At 29.9% G+C, this 22,933-nt stretch overlaps 1 protein-coding gene across 1 annotated transcript in view; it reads right to left on the bottom strand.

The window, feature by feature from the left end:
* Positions 1-22,933, bottom strand: part of ft (cadherin-related tumor suppressor fat) — a 151,273-nt gene that overhangs the window by 5,629 nt on the left and 122,711 nt on the right. Inside the window, exons 4-14 of the mRNA XM_043042227.3 lie at positions 21,821-22,022; positions 19,393-20,481; positions 18,081-18,267; positions 16,699-16,949; positions 13,031-14,689; positions 11,878-12,117; positions 9,342-11,218; positions 7,230-7,887; positions 5,300-5,634; positions 3,458-3,561; positions 1,951-2,252 (exon numbers count right to left, since the gene is read on the bottom strand). Coding sequence (XP_042898161.2) covers positions 1,951-2,252; positions 3,458-3,561; positions 5,300-5,634; positions 7,230-7,887; positions 9,342-11,218; positions 11,878-12,117; positions 13,031-14,689; positions 16,699-16,949; positions 18,081-18,267; positions 19,393-20,481; positions 21,821-22,022 — 6,904 coding nt within the window. The remainder of the gene's footprint in view (positions 1-1,950; positions 2,253-3,457; positions 3,562-5,299; positions 5,635-7,229; positions 7,888-9,341; positions 11,219-11,877; positions 12,118-13,030; positions 14,690-16,698; positions 16,950-18,080; positions 18,268-19,392; positions 20,482-21,820; positions 22,023-22,933) is intronic.

The raw sequence follows: 22,933 nt of genomic DNA, 5'->3' as shown, positions 1-22,933 counted from the left end.
TTATAAATCCAAATTTGACAGCGATCTCAATACAGTTAGAGAATATCGTAAAAATTCAGCTTAATCTAACATGCATGCAACAAAATTTGCAAATACACCTCATACATAAAAACTTTGTTGTTTAAATTTCACACAATGATACAAAAAACAGGAATAAATTCCTTATACAGTTGGGGGAAAAAACTCAGATGAAAAACTATCTGCCCATGCTCTAATAACCAGCAGTGATCGCTATAGTGCTGGAAAGTTTCTGCTATTGGGAATTAAATCCCGACAACAATTTTCCAACCCAACATAAATTTAAATCTCAACATAAATTTTGAAACTAGAATTTGTTACATCTCTCCATAAAATTATAATTATTGAACAAGCTGAAGAAAAGCATAACTCATTCTATACTATTCCTAATGAATATTCACAATAATTTAAATTACTTAAATGATTTGAATTCATTGATTTAAAATAGACCATTTAAGAATAATTAAAATATATAGAACCTGCTTATTAAGCTAGTTACTAATTTGATCCAATAAATGTTGTTTTAATAGCTGCTTTTCATATAATAAAAAAAACAACTTTAAAGTAAAGTGCTACAAATCCGAGGCATAAAGTTTTTAAGTACAGTACAGAACCCGTTATCCGGAAATCAGAAAACCGGAAAACCAAAAAACCGGAACAAAGTTCGATAAATTTTCCCGCCATTTCTAAAAAAAAAAAAATTTTCCCTTACAAGATTTTAGGATTTTTCTTTCTTTTTTGAAAGATGTTTACCATATCATCATTTTAGAAATAATCATTACTGTATTACTTCATCGTTTTTTCTTCTTTTTAAAATTATTTCCTAATATTTTTTTTTAGTTCGGTTTAACGATAAAAAAACCCGACTTTTTGTTGCGATTCAGAAAACCGGAAAAATCAGTTATCCGGAATAGCGATGGTCCCGATCGTACTGGATAATCGGCTCCCTACTGTACCAAAAATAAAAATTTCATACAAAACTCATTCATAAACAAAGTGAGTAATTATACATAGTCATTTTACACATTCCCTATTTTGAAAAAATTATGTATAACCAATAACTGTTTTTTCATACAATAAATAACAATAACTTATAATATAAACTTTTTCAAAACATAAATTGCATGAAAATGTAAGTAGCCTCCTAGTTGAAACTTTATTTTTTTTTCCATATGTCTTAAAACTTAAATCCTCAAGAGCAATGATATAAAATTAGGCCAATTTAGATTACACAATTACTTTGAAACCAATTTTTTGACTGCAATAATAAAGTATAATGAAATAAATATTAATAATGCTAAAGTGGCTAAAAAAAACAGTGGCCAGTGCACTTATCTTCAGTAAAATATCTCCATCGGCATTCTCCCAACTGTTTTTTTACAGCATTACTGTACAGGAACTAATCCGAGCATGAATGTGTTTCAGTAGCGGTAATGTTTTTAAACCAATTTTTGGGGATGGTACAATAGCATTTAAGTTATACAACCTTTCCAAACTCTCTCTTTAATCTTGACAAATAAAATATTAGTGTAGGGCAAAAAAGGTAATTGTATTTAAATTTAAAAAAAAAAAATCAGTGAAGGGTATACTGGGCCAATGTAAATTAATCAGTGGAACTGAACCTCAAAACAACATGAGAGAAGGGTATCTCCATTTAGAGATACCTCTTTTTAATTATAGATATCTCAAGTACTTCAGTACCTTTTTAGAGATACCTCAAAACTAAAAAATATATTGGAAAAAATCATGTGAACAGAACCCATTCTAAGAATGGTCGAAATTCGCTTCAGAACAATAACAAAATTAATTTTATTGAACCGATTGATTGGTGTAATAGAAACTCCAAAAAATAAAACAAACATTGATAATAAGAAACATCAATTAAATGAACAATAATAATGACAAAATAAAACATTCTGCATTTGTGCATACCTTCAATACAAGATGTAGCAATCATTCCAAAATTGCAAAGACACGTACTGCTAAACCAATTGTTTATGCATGTTGCCCCCTCACCGCAGGTTGAAGTGGCACAAGGATTTCCTTTTCTACTGCAAGTTGTGATGAGAGCAGATTTTAGTGGAACACTCATGTCAATCTCTCGACCATCCACAAATAATCCTCGCATGCATCCAACAAAATCGTGGGTTGACACTTGACCAGGGCGTTCGAGGAGACGATCTACTGTAGGAACGCCACCAAGGAGCATAGAGTTACCATTGAAATTTAAGGTTCTAAAAATAAGATAAAAAATAGTAAAGATCCAAACAAAATAATGCTTCTAATATCAATTCATAAATGTTATAGAAACAAATAGGTATCTGAGGCTTTATTCAAAAATAATCAAATTGATAATCTGCAAAATCAAATGAGACTTAGGCTGAATAGCTTCAAGGAACTATGCAAATATTTGTAAGGTAAGATTGGCAGGTTTTGATGTATGACAATTTAAACAATTAAAAAAATTAAATATCAAAATTATTTAAAGAGACAACCATAAACCTTAAATACTATTTTGAAATTTTTGCATGTATTTAAAATACATAGGTTTCTATTCTTTGAAAATAAATCCACAATATACTATTTTTAATTCTAAGACTACATTAAAATTTCTATGTATTAGTAACTGCAAGTAATATTTTAGAATATGTACATGAATACCTTCAAATTACAATAGCATTAAAATGAAGAAAATATTAGAATATAATTAATAGGCAGAAAACAATAAGATCAAAGTACAGAAAAAATAAAATAAAAGTAAAAAAGATTAAAAAATTAATCAAACTATAAAAAAAAAAACCTGGGCAATAAACAATATTATAGGTAAGCTTTTTATTCTGGACATGGGTCAAAATGTATGCTTAAGAAAACGGACACAGCTCAAAATATGTACTTCAGAAAATGAACATAGCATTTGATTCAGATTTTCTAACTTCTCTAATGAAAATTTATATATTTTTAAAAACTATATACTAATGGATATAAAGAAACTCGTAATGTGATGCCATCTTTTTGCCAAAAACCCTTAGTAAATTTCTTAAAATCAGTCTTTTTTAAGAATACATTAAAATTCAACAATTTTTTTAAAAAAAAGGTTGTCATGGATCTTTGACATTTGTAATAGTTTCATTAAATTAACGAAAAAATTTTAAAAAATTTAAACCACTTTATCGAATAGTGTACTCAACATGAAGAGATTTCTCGAAAGTTACATCTGAAATAAACTTAACCCCTAGATTTACTTGAATTCACTTTTCTCTAAAATTTAAACTTTTAATTACCAATGGAGGTGAAATAGAATTTGCCATGACTTTTTTTGCTCAGTCAGAGTTAAAATACACTTTTTTGTTAAATGAAAAACGTATTTGTGTATTTATGGCATGAACAGAATTAATTCAAAACATAAAAATTTTCTTGTTTAAAAAACTTAGAATCTTACCCAGTGTGACCTGATGCAGATTTAGAGCAAGTAGAATTGCCAAGAAGGCATTCTTCACAAGTATCGCCATTTTCATTACAATTAGCAACAGACACTGAAGCAACCTGTTGAAAAAGAACATCAAAATGTGAGCATTTGATTTTGAAATAACTAAACAAAATAGATTTATATTAAAATGACAAAAAAATATTTAAAATAAACATAATTCATTGATATAGGCTTGTAAATAATACCTGCAAATGAGCTAAGTATACCCAGAATTTAAAAATAAATTTCAAAAAATGACAGAAAATATAAAATTGTATGGAAAATAAAATGAACATGATTTTCAGAATATAGTATAAAAAAGAAACTGCTTTAGTTCATTTAAACAAAACAAAAACAAAAAAAAAAATTAACAAGTAAATACTTAATGTGAAATTGTAATGCTTGAAATTTTTAATAATAATTCTCAAATAAAATAACATAATGAATTTTTAGAACATAAATTGTTCTGAGTTTTGATAACTTTTTTCATAAAAAACTTTAATGCTGTTTGCAAAAGAGAGGGAGAAAAATTAAAACTTAAGTCAAAATTATCAAAATTTTGATAATAAGGAAAAATTAACAAAAAAGGAGAAAAAATCATATCAAAACTTAAATTAATTATATTAAAAGCTGTCTTACTTTTAAAAGTAATAAATTAGAAAACAATACAACAATTTTTAATGCTTTTAGATTACTAAACTACTTTAGGAACCAAAAACATTTATCATTACTTATGGGTATATAAAAGCAAATATACTTTTTTCCTGGTTCTCTATACACAAACATAGGTTAATATGCAGCAATCTGTCAACCTAATTATATATACTTTTAATAGTATTGTAAAAATGAAGAATAATAATGGATAGCATTTAATTTAAATACGGATATAACATACTTGTTAAAAATGAAATACATAACTCTTAAAATTTAAAATCTTTTTAAGAAATTACATGAAATATTTTATGATTTTAAAATTACAGAAACTACACAGATCGGAAGATTTGAAAAAAAACTGCATTTTCTCCTTAAAAAAAAAAGCAAAAGTTTATTCTATGTAAATATATATGAACAGTGGTCGAAACTAACGCACTACAAGTAATGGAATTACTGTACTTAATACTGTTTATGTATTTTGTAGAGTGCGTAATGCATTACTTTTAAAAAAATTTATATAATGGGTAGTGCGATATAAAAAGCAATAGTTTGTAATGATTTCTTGCAACTACTTTGAATGTTAGTAAAGTAAAGCAGCAAAATTTCAACTAATTTTTACACTCAAGATGTACACTTACTATCAAAATTCAAAAATAGAGACATGTTATTTCAACAGAGAGGAACATAAAAATTGAAGAGATTTAAGCATTTAATGAAATCATTAATATTCGAAAATTTTATAGCATTCATAGCAGTAAATATTTGTTTTCATAAAATACTGAATATTAACAATAAAAAATCCATTAAAAATAGTTTTGAATGATAAATTGACCCATATAAATATGATTCGATATTTCTCAATAATTTTACATCTTAATTTATTAATCTGAACCAGTTTTCATGAAATTTTTCTTTTGACCTTCAATTTTTTCAATATTGAGCATGAGTGTAAACTAGATTCCCTAGCAAAACTCATCTACTAAAAGTAGTTAAGTAATGACTACATTTCAAAAGCAGTTAGTAATCACCATATTTAAAAAATATATTTGAAGTTGATATATTGAAAATAATGCAATTTTTCTGACCACTGTAAAATAAATGAATAATGATAAATTAAAAACTATAACTTTTGTAAAACAAAGGTTATTTTTAAAAAGTTACCTTTCCATTTCGAATAACAGTTACTTTGTGCCACTTTCCATCAGAAACTATCATGTTAGCAGATATTCTAGTAATTGCAGTTCTTGAACCTCCGAAAGATACAACTGGTATGGAGTTAACTATTTCTAGAGCAAGAAAATCAGACCGACCACCAGTTTGAGCACCAAAGTTATACACCAATAGGGAATTGGGGCTATTTGTCGAAAACACAATTGATATGTCATTTGTTGTTGGTTGCAGAGAATTAAATGCCATGTACGAAAATGGATGGAATCCAAAAGATGACTTCTCACAATGCTTTCCAAAATAATTAGATGTACACAAACAGTGGTAACCTAAATAAAAAATAAAGGATTAAATTGGAGAGAAAGATATTATGCAATATTACAATGCAATGAATGCAATGCAATAAATACAGAAGAGTTATTTTCATGCTGACAAATAAACAACATATAATAAAAATTAATACTAGGAGCATATAGTTATTTTGTCTCCAGGAACAAAGGTTTTATGGGTAAAATATGGGTAACTCAGCATTGTTCCTCAAAATAGAAGAAAAATTTTGTCACTAGATTTTAAAACACACCAATTAACTCAACTTTTAAACGAAAAAACTTACTTGCCAGTTTTAAATATTTGATCGCCAATGGCGAGCTGGCCAGTGGAAATTTTGCACTCTGATGAAATAGTTTATTTAGGTTTGTGGGGATATAATTATTGACTGTGTCAAACTTCATCTCTCAAAAGGTACTCCTATATAGAATCAAGTTAACAAGTCTAATATACTAGTGAATTGGTATTTAATATTTGCAGTGGAAGTTACGCTCCATTACTCCCCTTCCAGAATTTTGTTTGTCATAGAATTCAATGAACGAATACTACTAGTTGATTAATGCTGTTTATTTATTTATTTTTTTACTCATAATATTTTTATTTATATTTTATTTCTTTTCCCTTCATTTTTCGTTATTGGCTGAGAGAAGGGGATTAACTTCACTGGATTTTTGAGTGCTATTTTGTGAGCAATTCAACTGATCAATGTGGACCATTCATCAATGCTGGAGAGTTCATATCACGTCTGGAGAACATAAACGTGAGGATTTAATTATCGACGATGTCAACCTTCATTTATCAAAAGGTACACAGGATAAAGTTAACAAGTCCAATATACTAGTGAATTGGTATTTAATAATTACAGTAGCAGTTATACCACAGGTTAATTAGTGTATAGTTTACTATATGAATGTTAATGGTAAGTTTGATATATAAATGGTAATAGGAACCATTACGGAGGTGGTCTTATTAAATGGGTACTCCGCTGCACATCTTCACTAGTTTCCGCAAAATGATTTATATTAAAAATAAGTTTTGAAAGAATAGGAGTAAATTGATGCTGAGTAATTCATATCTATCTCATTGTTCATAATGTGCCCAGATTTCACCATCAAGGATTGCCGGACATTACTACTGGTGTACAAATAGACGCCCAGAATTTCAAAAAATTTTGAAGGTTTGAGAAGTCTACTTATACAACAGGATATATGGTACAGTACAATTAACACCTTTAATGTAAAATTTTAAATAGCACTTTTATACAGATTAACATTAAAAACAAGTTGTGTTATCAACAATTTTCCTGTTAGTTACCTATTTCTAATTAAAATATATCATAGTTTTGTGTAAATTACTCTAGTATTATTTTATATTGTAAAATTTATAATATTATGCACACACACTTGCGATATATGAATACATATACAAGGTTGGGAAAAAAAATTTTGCTTAAAGACGTGGTTGAATTAACCTTGATCTCCTAATGTGTATAAAATTAATTTTTTTCTAAAGCTAGAAGAAAAATTGAAATTAAACAAATAAAAAAAAAGCTATTATAATATTTTGATGATCATCAAAATGTATTATTGCAACTTACCTAAATTTTCACTCATGCAAGTTCCACCATTCAGACAACGATTTGGTCTACAAGCATCAGCAGTTTGTTCGCAAACTAATCCCTTGAAGCCCGGTCTGCATAAACAGAAGAAACCACCATTTGGTGCTTCTTGGCAGGTTCCACCATTCTTGCACGGTGCACTTGCACAAGATTCTTTTCGAGGTAGGTCACATCTTTCACCTTCATACTGAGTAATGCACACGCAACGGAAAGAAGCACCGTCAGGATGGCAGATACCACCAAACAAGCAAGGATTGGGCAAACACGGATCTTGCTGATACTGACACACAGAGCCAGAGAACCCTTCCGGACATTTGCAAGCAAATTGGCGAGCAACATAAGGAGAAGTAAAAATCAATGATGGAGAGTCAACAATGGATAAGGAATTTTTCATTTCTAAGAAACTGCTGCAAATACCGTTACTTTGGCACGGTTCGCTTTTACAGGGATCATAATCAATAACTATGTTTTCTTTAATGATGTCTTGAATGAATGGTAGTTTTGTGTTCATCAAAATAAATAAATCTTGAGGAGGCATATATCGGTTCTCGGATACTCTTGATGCAAGAGTTATTTCTAAATGTTCTTCAATGTTGACTATGCTGTATACAACTGGTTCACTTCCACCTCTTGTGGGCTACAAATAAAAATAGTAAAGTTAAAAGCATTCATAAAAAAAACATGGAGACTTTAACAAAAAAGACAATGTCAATATATTAACCATCTCACAATCTTAAATTTTAGAAATTGACATTTAAGTTGAATAATGACATTTAAATCTTGATTAAAAGTCATAAAAATAAAAAGCTCTTTTTTAAAAAATATTTTCTCTTAAATATATTACATTTATGTAACAGTTTTTAGAAAATTGAACTACATAACTTACATTTATAAAAATAAACAAGTAATTTTTATAAATGTTAGGAACCTTAAAAAATAAAGACAGTGTATGAAATTATTACATTTGGGGGAAACAAAAACGCAAAAATTAAAGAAGGAAATAAAAATGAATGAAAATAGTAAGCATTATAATATATTCTTCGTTTTACAAATGAGTTAGAAATTTTAAAATGGGGTACAATATGAGATTGAAACAAATCCAAATCTTGTTAGTTTTTATTATTATTATTATTTTTTGTATGTAGATTAAAATTAACTTTTTGTTTAGCTATATAGCATATAAATCTTGACAATTTAAATTTTTTAAATGCTCTTGCACAAGATACTTCGTCAATAAATCAGGGATAATTTTATCGAACTCATTTTTGTTACTAGGCAACTAAAATTAATTGACTTTCCCAGTCCATGGCCCATATTTACTAGGCAACAGATGACTGAACAGCTATTTTCTCTAAATATAGTAGTGTCTTTTCTAATTAATAATATATTGTTCATGACGATCTAGAGCTGATATCATAATTAATAATTCACTTGGGTTCAAAAGAAGTTTTTAAAATTTTTGATTCCCATTTGAAGTCAAAAAAAAATTTATTGCGAAATAAAATAAAATTAATTCATAATTCAGGACAGCGGTCACCAATCTTTTGATTCTCCAGAACCAACAAACAGAAAATATTCATGGACCACCACCTAATTTATTTTAGAGGAGAAAAGTTCCCCAGTTGATTAGAGTGAGTATTTAAATATTGCCTTCCAAAACAAAATTTATGCTTTTCAGCGATTTCTAATTGAAAAGTTATTCAAGGGGGCAAGTATCCAATTGAACATACTGCATATTTTCAATGGAATTTTTATTTAACAGGACGATAAAGAATTGGAAAGAAAAGTTTAATGATGATAATAATTCATTAAAGTTTACTTAGTAATTACGATAAAAGTAATATTATTCAACCAATGTGATTTCACATCAGTGGAAATGAGAGAAATTTGACTGACACAATCAAAGTAAGAATCCCCGTTCATCAACAATTCTTTCCTGGACCACTACTACACTAATAATGATACTACTACTACACTATTAAACTACTGATAAACTACTACACTAATTAATGATAAAATGTCATTTAAGAAACTATATATAAATTTAACCAAATTAATTTGAAGTCTATTTTAAAAATTAAGAAAACTTACCTGAAAGATATCTTCTAAAATACGCAAGAAATTGTCAAAATGTACCCTCAGAAAAACATCAGCGGAAAAATTAAACACTCGTAAAGAGACACTATTCTGTAAGGTAGAATTATCAAAATTCAGGAATTTCACTTTAATAATAGACGACTGATTCTTGTGAATGCCATCATTTCCTGTTACATTCAACGTATAGCTTCCTGCAGGGTTATCTAATTTCGCAGCATATAAATCACAGTTTTTAGGAACTCTGAACAAAGCACTATTGCCCTCAGTAATTTCACAGTGATATTGACCAATTATGTCCAAATCTAAGGGTCTGATGTCAGCAATTTTACCACCAGGGAACCTTCTGTTATGCACCCAAACCAAAACTGTAAGGGGTCTTGGTGTTGAGGGATTATCATTCTTATCAAGTACAGAAATCCTAAGAGGATTTTTGGTGCTTATTGGAGGTTTTCCACTATCTTTTATTTCCACTATAATATCAAGTTCTGGCAAAATTTCTCTATCAAGGCTCCTGGTTGTTTTGACTAATCCCGATATTGGGTCGATATCGAAAAAATCTTTATGTTCTCCCCCAACAAGTGCAAACCTAAATGGTGCACCATTTGGAGGTAAATCATCATCGGTCACACTAAGAACCATGACACTCGAATAAGGAGGTTCGTTTTCTAATATATATCCAAAAGTTTTTTCTGAATCAAACGAAGGCCCATTATCGTTCACGTCATCTATGTAAATTTTAACAAAGGTTGATCCAGTTTGTGGTGGGTTTCCACTGTCAGTTGCAGTTACAGTCAAGTTATACAGAGAATACAATTCTCTGTCAAGAACTCCTGAGGTGTAAATTGTCCCGGTTTGAGGGTCTATACTAAAGGATTTATCGACATTTCCCGACAGTATAGAAAACGAGAATTGGTTGTTATTAGGATGGACATCTTTATCGACTGCCGATACAGAAACGACTGTCGTTCCCAAAAGAGCCGCTTCAGACACTCTTGCTTCATAAACATCCTTCGAAAAGACGGGAGGATCGTTGCCATCTTGTATGCTGATGACAATTTGAGCCTCGTCCGTATCGTTTCCTCGTATGCTTCCAAAGTTTTTGGCCAGGACTGTAAGCACAACCCGAGATTGAGACTCCCGATCCAGTATCCTGGATACTTTGATGCTTCCATTTTTTGTGTCGACTTGGAAACCCTTATTTACATTGCTGCCAACTAGTAGAAAGTAAATGTCGCCATCTTCCCCACTATCTTCATCGATGGCTTGCAACTGACCAATTGTAGTGCCCACTCCAGCCGACTCGCTCACGGCGAACTGAAACACTGGTTGAATAAAATGGGGGTAATATTCATTTTTGCCTTTAACATTAATGTGCAGAGCTGTTGATGTAAACAAAAAAGTGCCAGTGTTGCTCGCTATGACTTCAATCATGTATTTTGTCTTTTCTTCATAATCAAATGAGACTTTGGATGTAACAATTCCAGTCTTGGGATCGATTTGAAACAAGCTGAAGTCATCGCCTTCTATAATTGAATACTCAATGACGCCATTTCTAACAGAATCGGCATCAAATGCAATTAGTTGTGTCACAAAGCTACCAGGAGATTCGTTTTCAAATATATAAGCATTGAAACTAGACGCATTGAAGATTGGCGGATTGTCATTTACATCCGTGACTAGGACTGTCAACACTGCTGTGGAATTTTTGCTCTCAAATCCACGATCAGATGCCAGTATGCTTAAATGATAGGTTGTGACACTTTCAAAATCCAAATGTTTAGCTATCCTTATTGCCCCACTGGTTGGTGAAATATAAAACTGATCATCTTGATTTCCAGTACTGATTGAATAAATGATCTCACCATTATATCCTGAAAATAAAATAAGAAGACCAATAAATATAAATGCTGCGAAATGTAAATAAGAAAATTGTAAATATGATGTATTTTATGAAAAAAATTATAATTAAAATTTAATTTTTCATTCATCTTAATTTAGTAAAGTTTGTTAAATGCTACAAAATAGTAGCTATTACTAAGTGATGACCTAAGAATCAGAATAACAATAATAATTCGGGAAAAAGTTATTTAAAAAGATAAACATTTTAAAATGAACCACATTTTAGTAATAAATATGAATTTTCATCTAAAAATGCCCAGATTCATTTTAGTGCTAACAAACTTAATTTTTCCTGCAAATCCAGTACAACAATATAAAATTAATAAATTTAATAGAATAAGCAAAAGGTCTTGAAAATTTATGTAAAATATGTGTTTAAAACATTTATAAAAAAATATAAGAACGTAGATTTTTGCATTAAATATAATAATTAATTTAATATATCTATATATTCTTCAATTATAATACAAATTTAGAACAACACATAGTAAAAAAATAGAAAAGTGTACACAGAAATCATAGAGAATATATTGTACACAGTGAATCTTAAGTGCATTGCAGACAATGAGAAACTCTAATATCCTTTACAATTCGTAATTGAGTTAAATTTATTTTTAGAGGTAGACCTTACCTTCATCTTCATCGGTAGCAGTCACAGTGACAATTTCAGAAAGAAGAGGTTCGTTTTCAGGAATTACAACTTGATAACTCAAAGCTGAGAATGCAGGTGCAAAGATGTTTTCGCCAGTGACAGCAAAATTGACAGCCACGTCAGCTGATCTAGGGGGTATTCCTTTGTCCACTGCTTGAGAAACGATGGAAAACCATTTATTCTTCAATCCAGTCAAAGGACTCAAGACAGTGATCCAACCTTGATAAACAGAAAAAAATTTTTTTATTTGAAACATGTAGTTCATCAAAAAGTAGCTAAAGTTTTGAACAACAAAATTATTACCATTAGTTATGTCTCATATTTATTCATTCATAAATTGCTTGTTTGCATAAGCATTACATTTTATTAAATTATTTTTTACTTTGCTCATTTATATCAAAATTTAACTGAAAATTTATATAATGAATTATATCTACTGAATCAATAACTAACCTCTTTGTTAAAAACCCAAAATTATCAAACATAAATTGAATAACAAATATATAATCCTTGGCTTTTGAAAAATGTGATTTGTAAAACTTGGATATTGCAAGAAAAAAAAAAGAAATATTCAATAAAATTAGTAAATAAAATAAAATTAAATTAGTACATTAAAATAGTTCGGAAATACAATGATTCATGAATAAAATAATCATTATATGAAGTATTAACACACATAATACCTACGCCATTCTCATTTAGGATTAATAAAATCCAATGCATCATTATTCACGAAATATCGCAATATCATACCATACTCAGATATCAGGAAGGTTAACACACGATTCTATCTTAACATCTCACAGTATGATATATGAAAGTCTTTCTGACACTAGGGGCCCTAAATTATGGAGACGTGATTTCAATTTGAAACAGTCCTATTACAACTCGTATTAGTGTGCGTATAGTGTATACATACTCCTTAGTAAGTACACTTTTGGAACACACAGGCTTTAGGAAACCCTTTTCTTTCCTTTTGCCAGAGTCTGGGAGGGAGAGATGCATTGTTTGAAAGTTCAATGAAGGTAATAATTTTTAACTGAAAACTAGGTAACTTGAAAACCTGAATAAAACTAATGCAGTTTTAATAAGTCATTGATATTAAAATCAGAAATACTTTAAAGTCATTTACCTGTTTTCTTGTGCACAGCAAAATAATCTGATCCATTTCCTCCAACTATTTTGTATTCAATTTCACCATTTATCCCAATATCTTCTTTGTCTTCAGCTGTTATTTGAAGCACAGAAAGACCAATAGATGCAGTTTCAGGAACAGGAGAAAAATAAGAATCTTTCTGGAAAACCGGATCATTGTTATTGGAATCAATTACATTTATGAAAACTGTAACTTCACTACTAAGAGGAGGATTCCCATGATCTGTTGCCACCACCTGTATCATATGCCGATTCTCTGGTGATCCTTTTAAAGTTCTTTTATTGCTAATAATATTGCCATTTCTATCGATACGAAATAAATCCGATGGCCTTTTTAGAGAATAACTTATGAATGAATTTGGACCCTTTTTATCAGAATCAGTGGCAGTCACTTGGCCAATGAAGGAAATTCCCTCCATGAGTTCTGGAATGTTGAATGTGTACTCCGGTAATTTGAATTCTGGAACATTGTCATTGACATCTTGAACAAGAACAGTCAAGGGTGTCTCTGCTTTCCAAGAACCGTCAACAGCTGATACTTTCAACAAATATTCATCCCTGATTTCTCTGTCAATTACACCAGCAACAGTAACATTACCAGATAATGGATCAATGACAAATTTTGAGCCTGGATTTTGGGAAAAACTGTAAGTTGCATTTGCGTTTTCGTTGATATCTCGATCAGAAGAGGTAACTTGAATTACGAAACTGCCGATTGGGGCATCTTCTGTAACATTTGCAGTAAACAATCTGGTGAATCGTGGAGGATTGTCATTTTTGTCGAGGACTTTAATATACAAAGTGGCAGAGCTTGTTTTTTGAGGGTTTCCTTGATCAACAGCTTTAATGACAATTTTATATTCATCTATTGTTTCTCTGTCCAGTACATCAGTCGTAAATATTTTCCCAGTTTTTGAATCCAAAGAAAAAGGTACCTCACTCTCAGATTCAAAACTGTATTCGACATTGCCATTCACTCCGAAATCGGCATCTGAAGCCTGAACTTGTATGACAAATAACGGTGGTTCCAACTCCTCTTTGACAGTCGCATTGTACACTGGACTTTCAAACACTGGTGCATTATCATTGACATCAGTGACAAGAATTTCCAGTTTTATTGCACTAGCTAAAGAGGGTATGTCACTATCTGATGCCCCAATCCACAGTTCATATGAAGATATACTTTCCCGATCCAATCCCCCAACGAGTCTAACTTCACCAAGATGATTAACAGAGAATGAGTTTCCAAAATTACCACCTGCTATATAATATTTAATTTTGCCCATGTCACCATTTTTTGGTGACAGAGCAGATACCCGTGTGACAATAATGTTCTCGGTTGATTCTGCAAACTTGAAATTCCTCAAACCGGGATGAAATCGTGGAAACAAAGCCTGCTTTTGAGTGTACACTGTCACAGATGTTGTAGTTGATAAAGGAGTTTGGCCCGAATCAGTAGCATGAATTTCAAGTTCATATCCTTCAGATTTATTTACCAATTTTTCCACAAGTTTTACAATGCCTGTATCTTGATTAATTTGAAACTTATCAGCATCTGTGCCTGATAAGTGATACACCAATTTGCTGTTCATTCCAGCGTCTCTGTCACTAGCAATGGCTCCAAAAACGAAATGAGCTGTAATAAATAAAATACATGTAAATTATTCTACATCAAAAACTTTTATTTTTTAGTCAATTATGTCACAAATTTTCTTTTCAGCAAAGTAAGAAACAATGGTAGATCTATATGTCGCAATTCTATAAATTATAATTCTCCATAAACTGTTTTACTTAACAGTCTTAAAAGCAAATCAAAATTGATATCTTTGTTGCATTTTATTTATAATGCTCTTAATAGTTAAAAAAATTTTCGTAAATTATAAATACTTCAGCAAATATTTCTGTGTTTTAAAGTATTTTGTTATTTAAAAATTATTTTTAAATATAAATATTGATCTGTTTCAGATTTATATTTCCATGTTTAGTTGGTAAATTTAACAATATGTGAAAAAATCTATTTAACACAAAATTCTATACAGCACAAAGCCTTGCATTATAAGTATTTTCGACCGTATTTACAAATTTTGCTAGTAGAGATCAAAATCATGTGGTAGCTTTTTGGAGCATAAATTACATTGAAAAAGACAAAAAAAAAAAAAAAAAAAAAAGAAATCTATTTCTCCATACCCCATTGGGTAATAATTATTTTTACTTATATAAATACTATATAATCAAGTGCATATTTTAAAATTTATTATACAGCAAATTTATATTATAGAATATTAATTAAGAAACAGAATGTTTTTTGTCTGCTGCTACTTATCAATCCCACTAAGTTACAGCTTAAATCTTTAACTCATAATTAATGATATTTTCATAGCAAATGGTGCCTTAATCTACATAAAAACAAAATTAAATACAAAAATTAATATTTTGTTGTGTGAATAACTTTTGGTTAACAACTTTCTTTTTATTATTTATTATTTGTCTGACATGCAAATAAGGTGTCAAAAAGAAATTGTTGTGATTTTAAAAGTGCCTTTCTTTTTAACGTATAATTATAATAAAAAATAAAACAATATTGAAATTCGACATTTACCGCAGCATACTAAGTAATATTACTGTTATAATTATAATTATTAATTTAACATACTAAATAATTATAATAAAAAATAAAACAATATTGAAATTCTACAATTACCAAAATTAATTTGCTATAAATAATGTTACACCAATAAAGTCTTAATTTATACAAAAAGAATTTTTAATTGATTGTAATAAAAAACATATTAGGATAAAATCAATTAAAATAATAATCTACTAAATATAACAGTTCATTAATTTGTCTTTCATGGCCTTTGAATATCCATGACTGTTACAAAGCTTATATGTCAACAAAAAGGACATTTTCTTAAAGTATATTTTTGGGCGTTGTGAAATCCATGGCAATCAGATTTCCAATTCACTGACCAAAAAGGGTGTCTAGAACTCTACAGACATTTCTTTCAAGAGACATTTCTTTAAGAACTGTCAGGATTCTGATTCCACTCCCACGCATCTGAATGACCCCTGACCAAATGGTCAGAGGGTGAGGGATGCGGGAAGTGTCGTTCTTCTATAGTTGGGGAGAGAAGAGTTAAAAGAAACGAACTCTTTTGTGAGAAATAATTTGCATTACAGACATGATTGCTGATAGAGTTTAGATGAAGGAGAAAGAAGCAATAGGGCTCTAGAAATAAAAACACAGTTCTGGATTTTATTTCTGCAGCCCCATTGGAATCAGAGTTCTGACAGGAACAATAAAAGGATTAATCAAAAATACCATATCTGAGGAATTTAAAAAGATCCTTGCTTTTAGTACAAAAGTTTTGGAAGGACAAATTATCTCTACTGGCCATGGCTGTCTCCAAAAACACTTCCATTGTTTCTGTCTGTAGTCTGGGACAGGTCACGAATAATCACCATCTCATCCTTTGCCGAACTTTGACCAAACGTTCTCTTATGGAACACTACTGGGAGGCCAGGGGTCTTTTGAATACATAAACTAGCCCTAATCTGCTTCTCTTATTCGATATTTGTCTCTTAATCTTGCCATTAGAAATGAAAGATATTATTTATTAAATATAACAAGAACGTTAAATATACCTCCGATCGCTGTGTCAGGAATATAAACTCTGTAATTTGATTCAGCAAACTCTGGAGTATTGTCGTTTTCGTCCTCGACAGATATAGACACATTCATTACTGATTTGTATTGATTGATTAGTCCCATGTCTTCAGCCACGAGAAGAAGGCTATAACGATCTTTTTCCTCCCGATCCAAAATTTCATTGCTCCTGATGATTCCTGTGCTTGAATCAATGCTAAATTTTTCAGAATCTCCCATCAGGCTGTATCTGTAACAGTTTAAAATCAAATTAATGTCTATTTTATTTTAACAAGAAAATACAAATAACACTACAAATTAGCTTTTACATCAGATAGCACATTAAACCTACATTTCCAAAAATGCTCTACAATTTGTAAGTTGAATTTACTGTTAAAAAATTAAAAGGTCAACATAATAAAAATTACAATAATTAGTTTAAACTGCAAATATTAATCTATCACAAATTGGATCAATATAACTCTATTATTATTATTCTATTGGATTATATATCATTATATGAGTAAAAATATTAAAAATATATAATTATATGAAATAATTATCACCAATTTAGTAGTAATAACTGTTTATTATAGTTATATGATTACAAAATTTTAATTACATTTATCAGTTATACTACAAACAAAAATAAAGAAAATATGTGAAATAAAAGTACATAATTTAAAAAAATATCTGTATAACAATGCAATGCAGTATAGGCTATGAATATCACAATTTTTTAAATAGCAATAAGAAAATCAAAAGTAATTAAACATTATTCAATTATTTCACATAGCAGTATTGCTTACTAAAATTAAATTTGTAGTAGGCTGCAAAAAAAAAAAAAAAAAAAAAAAAAAAAATTATGAAGTATAGCAGTGAATATTACTTGTATAAATTAATTATTTGCTTGAATGATTTGCTTGCTTTGATAAAATTTTCCTGTAATATAGCAAATATAATTTGCCTTTGTTTGAAAAAAACTTTGCTTTGATTTGCAGGAACTCAAACCACAGCTTTTTATTTTCCTTGGTAAGGAGAGCTACGTACAGTGCAGCTTTCAGGAGAACTCCTCCAGACATCAGTCTCGCGCCGTGGCAGGTACCATGGTTACGAGAAAAAGCCACTTCGAATAGGGGTGTAGGGTGAATAGTTTTGATCTTTGCACAGGTCAGCATGAGTAAACACCTTCATTCCTCCATTGCACCCCCTTTAGAAATGTGCTCTATCTTGTAACCATAGCAGCAGATAGCCCCAGACTTTTAGTCTGGAGTTGGAGTTCTCCTCAAAATCGCACAATAAAGCTAAATACTCTTAAAGAGTGGTTCTTTATTTTTTTTTTTTTTGGTACAATATTGGCTGTAACGAAAATTTAACATACTTAATTTGAGCATTTCTTCCAATATCTCTGTCTGATGCAGACACTTTTATAATATGTGAAAGAGGTGGTAAGTTTTCTTTTATAGATGCGGACAAAATATACTCTCTATACAGAAATTCTGGTTCATTGTCATTGATATCATCCACTATAACTTTGACCGTCCCAGTACCAGTTAGTCTTGGTGATCCTGAAATTAAATTGATAGATCAGATCAAAATAACAGTGCAGAACAATAAACAGTCTTTTGAACAGGTTACATGCTTAACATATTGAGAACCACACATATTTTTATTTAAATTCCTATCAGGTCATGCAGGCTGCTTAGAAGAGCTCGCATTATTCTGCCCTTTTGTGTCGCTTCTGGGACCACAAACTTTAAATTATAGGAGCAAAAGCAATTTTTCTTAGAAATTAAAAAACTTTCAACAACAGGGGTGATTGTGAGTCCAACTAAAAAATCCTGAAAATTTCTTCAGTAAAATCATTAATAAATAAATTATATGCAGCATAATTTAAATGAATAATTATGTGTAAGTTTACTTTTATCTCTAATCACATTTATTATTCTACCAAACAAATATTTACAAATGAAAGAGACGCCCAGTATAAATTCTAGTTCTAATATTTTTACATAAAATATACAAGAATTTTTATACATAAATGGGATCGACGATTTTTTTTAAACCTCTGGACCTTGGACCCCCATAAACTTTCGGATAGTGGTCAGCGAAAAATCCAGAAATCTGGATTTTTTCCGGAGCACAATCATCTCTGCAACAAGCAATTCATTGACTTTTGTAACTAGTTTCAACCTTTTGTCACCGCCTAATTTTGACAAAATTTGTTCGAAAATCACCATTTTTTTTAAAAGTATTTTAATTTTTATTAAATTCTATACTGATTATTTATTATATATGTACATATCGGCATATATTTCTTAAATATAACAGTTTTTTGGAAATATAAAACTTGTTATTGATTTAACTTGTGACTAACTGATTTGAATAAACTTCTTATTGTTTTTCTGTTGTTGCATGCGTAGAATATGGAAATTTTGGTCTTCCTTTATTTTTATACGAGTGTAACTTTAAAGAACTTTCTGTGCTAGTGACAAATTTCCCAAAAACGACATTTATGCCTTTGTATATATCATGCATATCTGGAAATACGCAAGTCAGAAGAAATAAACTCATAAATGTAATAGAAATTGTTTTTAAATATACAATATATTAAACTTCATCAACTTTTTTGATAATTTTTTATTATAATAAATGATGCATTTTAAATTTAATTGCATGAAATTTGTACTTACCTGAATCTATACAAACAATAGTGAGAGAGTATTCAGATTGTGCTTCTCGATCCAGAGACTTTTGAATAGTGAGTTCACCAGAGTTTGAATCAATAGAGAAAATTGTCCTATTGCCGTCTTTAATTCGATATTGCAACTCAGAAATTTTATCATTATCATGAGCTTTGATGACTATAAGAGAAACAGGAAGTGACAAAATATTTTCCATAACGTGAACCAAATAAGGTGAATCATGAAACACACACGTGTTGTCATTCATGTCAGTAATAGTAATGACCACCGAGGCCGTGTCATGTTTGACGTCGACGCCTCCATCCTCGGCCTGAATAGTTAGTGAATACAAATTCTTCCGCTCAAAGTCAAGATTCTTATTAATTCTAATGATGCCAGTATCTTCATCAATAATAAAATCGTGATTCATATCACCCGCTATGATGGAATATCTAATTTGAGCATTTAAATCCTCATCTTCATCTGTAGCAAAAACTTGAACAACGCTTAGGCCTAAACTAGCATTTTCAGATACAGTAGCATTGTATTGTTTTTGCAGAAAGGAAGGGCTGTTATCATTCTCATCTGTTACGTGAATAGTAATTTCCCTCATGGTTGTTTGAGGAGGATCGCCACGGTCTTTAGCGACAACGATGACCTTGTACTCAGATACTTCTTCTCGGTCTAAAGATCCGACCACACGGAGCAATCCGTCTATGGGACCTAGAGTAAATTTGCTGCTGGAATGGGCTAGACCATACTCAATGTAACTATTTTTACCCTCATCTTTATCGATGGCTTTTATGGCCATCACAATTGTATTTATTGGTACGTTTTCAGGTATTGATGTCTCGTTGGGAGAGAATTCAGGTGCCATGTCATTCACATCTTTCAAAATGACGCTGACTTGCACAGTACTGAAGAGCCGTTTTTCAACATCAGGAGCTTGATCGGTGGCTTTGATAATTAAGCTGTAGAAGGATTGAGTTTCTCTATCTAATTCGTCTACGGTGTAAATATTACCATGCTGACTATGTATGGCGAATTTGTTGTCATCATTTCCACCGATTATGCTGTAAGCAATGCATCCGTTATCACCTGAAAATAAAAAAAAATTTTAATTGTACATCAGACATTTTTTTTCAACTCTAATTTAAAGATTAAATGAAAACTTCATGTTTTTATTTAAGTTTCACACTTTATCATTAAAGTAGAAAAATTTCAGAGTAAAAATAATTAATATACGCACAATTTCTGCTCTGAACTTTTGAATTCGAAAAAGCCACTATCGTAAAATGTAATACCAGATGCCAAAATATTTAAAAGATTATATTTAACTATACTTTGTATTTCTGTTAACTATATTTTGTACTGGTTCATGTAGCAAGGCCTGGTTGCTTCCTTACTCAACAAAGAGATTTTTTCAATGGCATTCAATACAATAGCCATGCTTAGCATATACTTTTTAAAACAAAATTTACCATATAAGTCAACGGATAGCAAATTGTACAGTTCCCTACTACTGCTTAGTCTCAAAATGATTTTTCAAAGAAACAGATCAAAATCATTGTAAAACGTAAACAAAATTTAAATGCTACTGTGTTTTATACATCACAAATCATATTATATTATATATATATAATAACATTTATTCAAATAGTGAAGGGAATTTGGTTGTAAAATGATATTAAAATTATAGAATTTAGTTTCAAAAAAAAAAAATTTAGAGTTTAGAGTTCATAGCTCAAATTTAAGTTTAAAAAAACTTTTTACTTATATGTTTTAAAGATATTTATAAGGAATATAAGAAGAACATAATTGCATATGTACTTGTTTTGAAAATGAAAAAACATAAAAATATTTAAAAAAATAAGTAATTCCAAAATATTTGATCTGCAGTTTTTAATCTTTTTTAGATTAATCCAAATGCGTGACTTCACATCCTTTGTTACTCCCTCCCCATCATGATCATAAACTGTTACTACTTCACGAGCCCCACCCTCACTTTCAGTGTGATACAATTTGTAGACAGCCCCTTAAAATGTTTGGATCAATTTATTAGAACTAAATAAAATAAAAAATAGAAAATTTATGAGACCAAAATAAAAATAATATGAGATCTCAAAATTTTGGCTTCTTAAAATGAAGACACCATTTAAACAGTAAATAAGAATTTCTAGGAAAGATATACTGATACTGGAATAAAATAAGTAATAACAATAATAAAATAAGTAAGTATAAGTTTTAAAATTGAAAATTACACCAATAAACTTAATTAAAATTAAAAAAATTAATTTAAAAAATATATAAGCTGAATATAGGCTCTTTTTACTAAATCTTAGTGAAATTCCGAAATGGCACTGTACATATGTTAAAACAATCAAATTGCATATAACAAATTTGCATATTTATTTATTTAATAAACAAAGCTAATTACCTGAATCCATGTCTGTAGCACTGACTCTAAGAATGCTGGTTCCGACAGTGATGTTTTCAAAGATTTCATCACTGTAGCTCATGAAATCAAATAATGGCCGATTGTCATTCAAATCCAAAACATTTATATAAACTGTCACAGTACTGGATAAACTAGGCGTCCCAGAATCTTCAGCTTGGACAACAAAAATGTAATGCTTTGTCTAGAATGAAAGATATGAGATATTAGACAACATCAAAAGAAAATCATAAGCAAGTATAAGAGAATGACTGAAAAATTAGCAAACATTAGTTACTAAGTTATTATATGTATCGACTAATGCATGTATAAAATAATGTTCATTGCAATATTAAAAGATCTTGCGTAAAACATTAAAAAATAATAATTTCAAGGTGCATTTGAAAAGTCAGAGATGGTTCTGTAGTTGAATAGTCAGATCAGTCAAGAGATGACTTTAGCTGCTGAAGTCATGCAGACACAGAGTGGCACAGCAATCAGTTTCCAAATCATTGCAGTTAAATGGTAGAGCAAGCTACAACTAATGCATAGCTGCCAACACAGATAGAAAAAAATCCTGTAGATTTTAAGAAATAATATAAATTTCATGATAATTGTTGCAAAATATACTAAATATTTCACACACAGGGAATTTTAGGGATTTTTATAGTCATCAATTTAGAAATTTTGCAGTTTTTTCCATTTATGATTGATTTTCCAGTTATGATCTTGAAATGTTATCTATTATGTTTATCCATACTTTTTAATAGTAAGAGGCATTTAATTCATCAAAGATGGTTAATCGAATTTTATAAATGGGGCTCGCTTCATTTTGTATCAGTGACACTTATTTAAATATTCAAGCAAGCAATAATCTGCACAACAATTCTATTTCAATAGGATTTTCTAAGTAAACTTACTAATTTTAGAGAATTTTCTAAAATATACAAAAACCAGGAGAATATTTATTAAACCAGTAGACTAGGAGAAACTGGCAAAAACCAGTAATGTTGGCAGCTACGCTAATGTAACTCAGTCAGTGCGGGAAATACTGTCATTGTTAAATGGTACAAGGAAAATTTTATAATTACTTTTTTTTTCACAACAAAAAAATCA

The sequence above is a fragment of the Parasteatoda tepidariorum genome, chromosome 5 (assembly GCF_982258835.1).
Source record: "Parasteatoda tepidariorum strain Cologne lab strain chromosome 5, Ptep-v5.0, whole genome shotgun sequence".
NCBI classification, from domain to species: Eukaryota; Metazoa; Arthropoda; class Arachnida; order Araneae; family Theridiidae; genus Parasteatoda; species Parasteatoda tepidariorum.
This window is presented reverse-complemented; position numbering and strand designations above follow the sequence as displayed.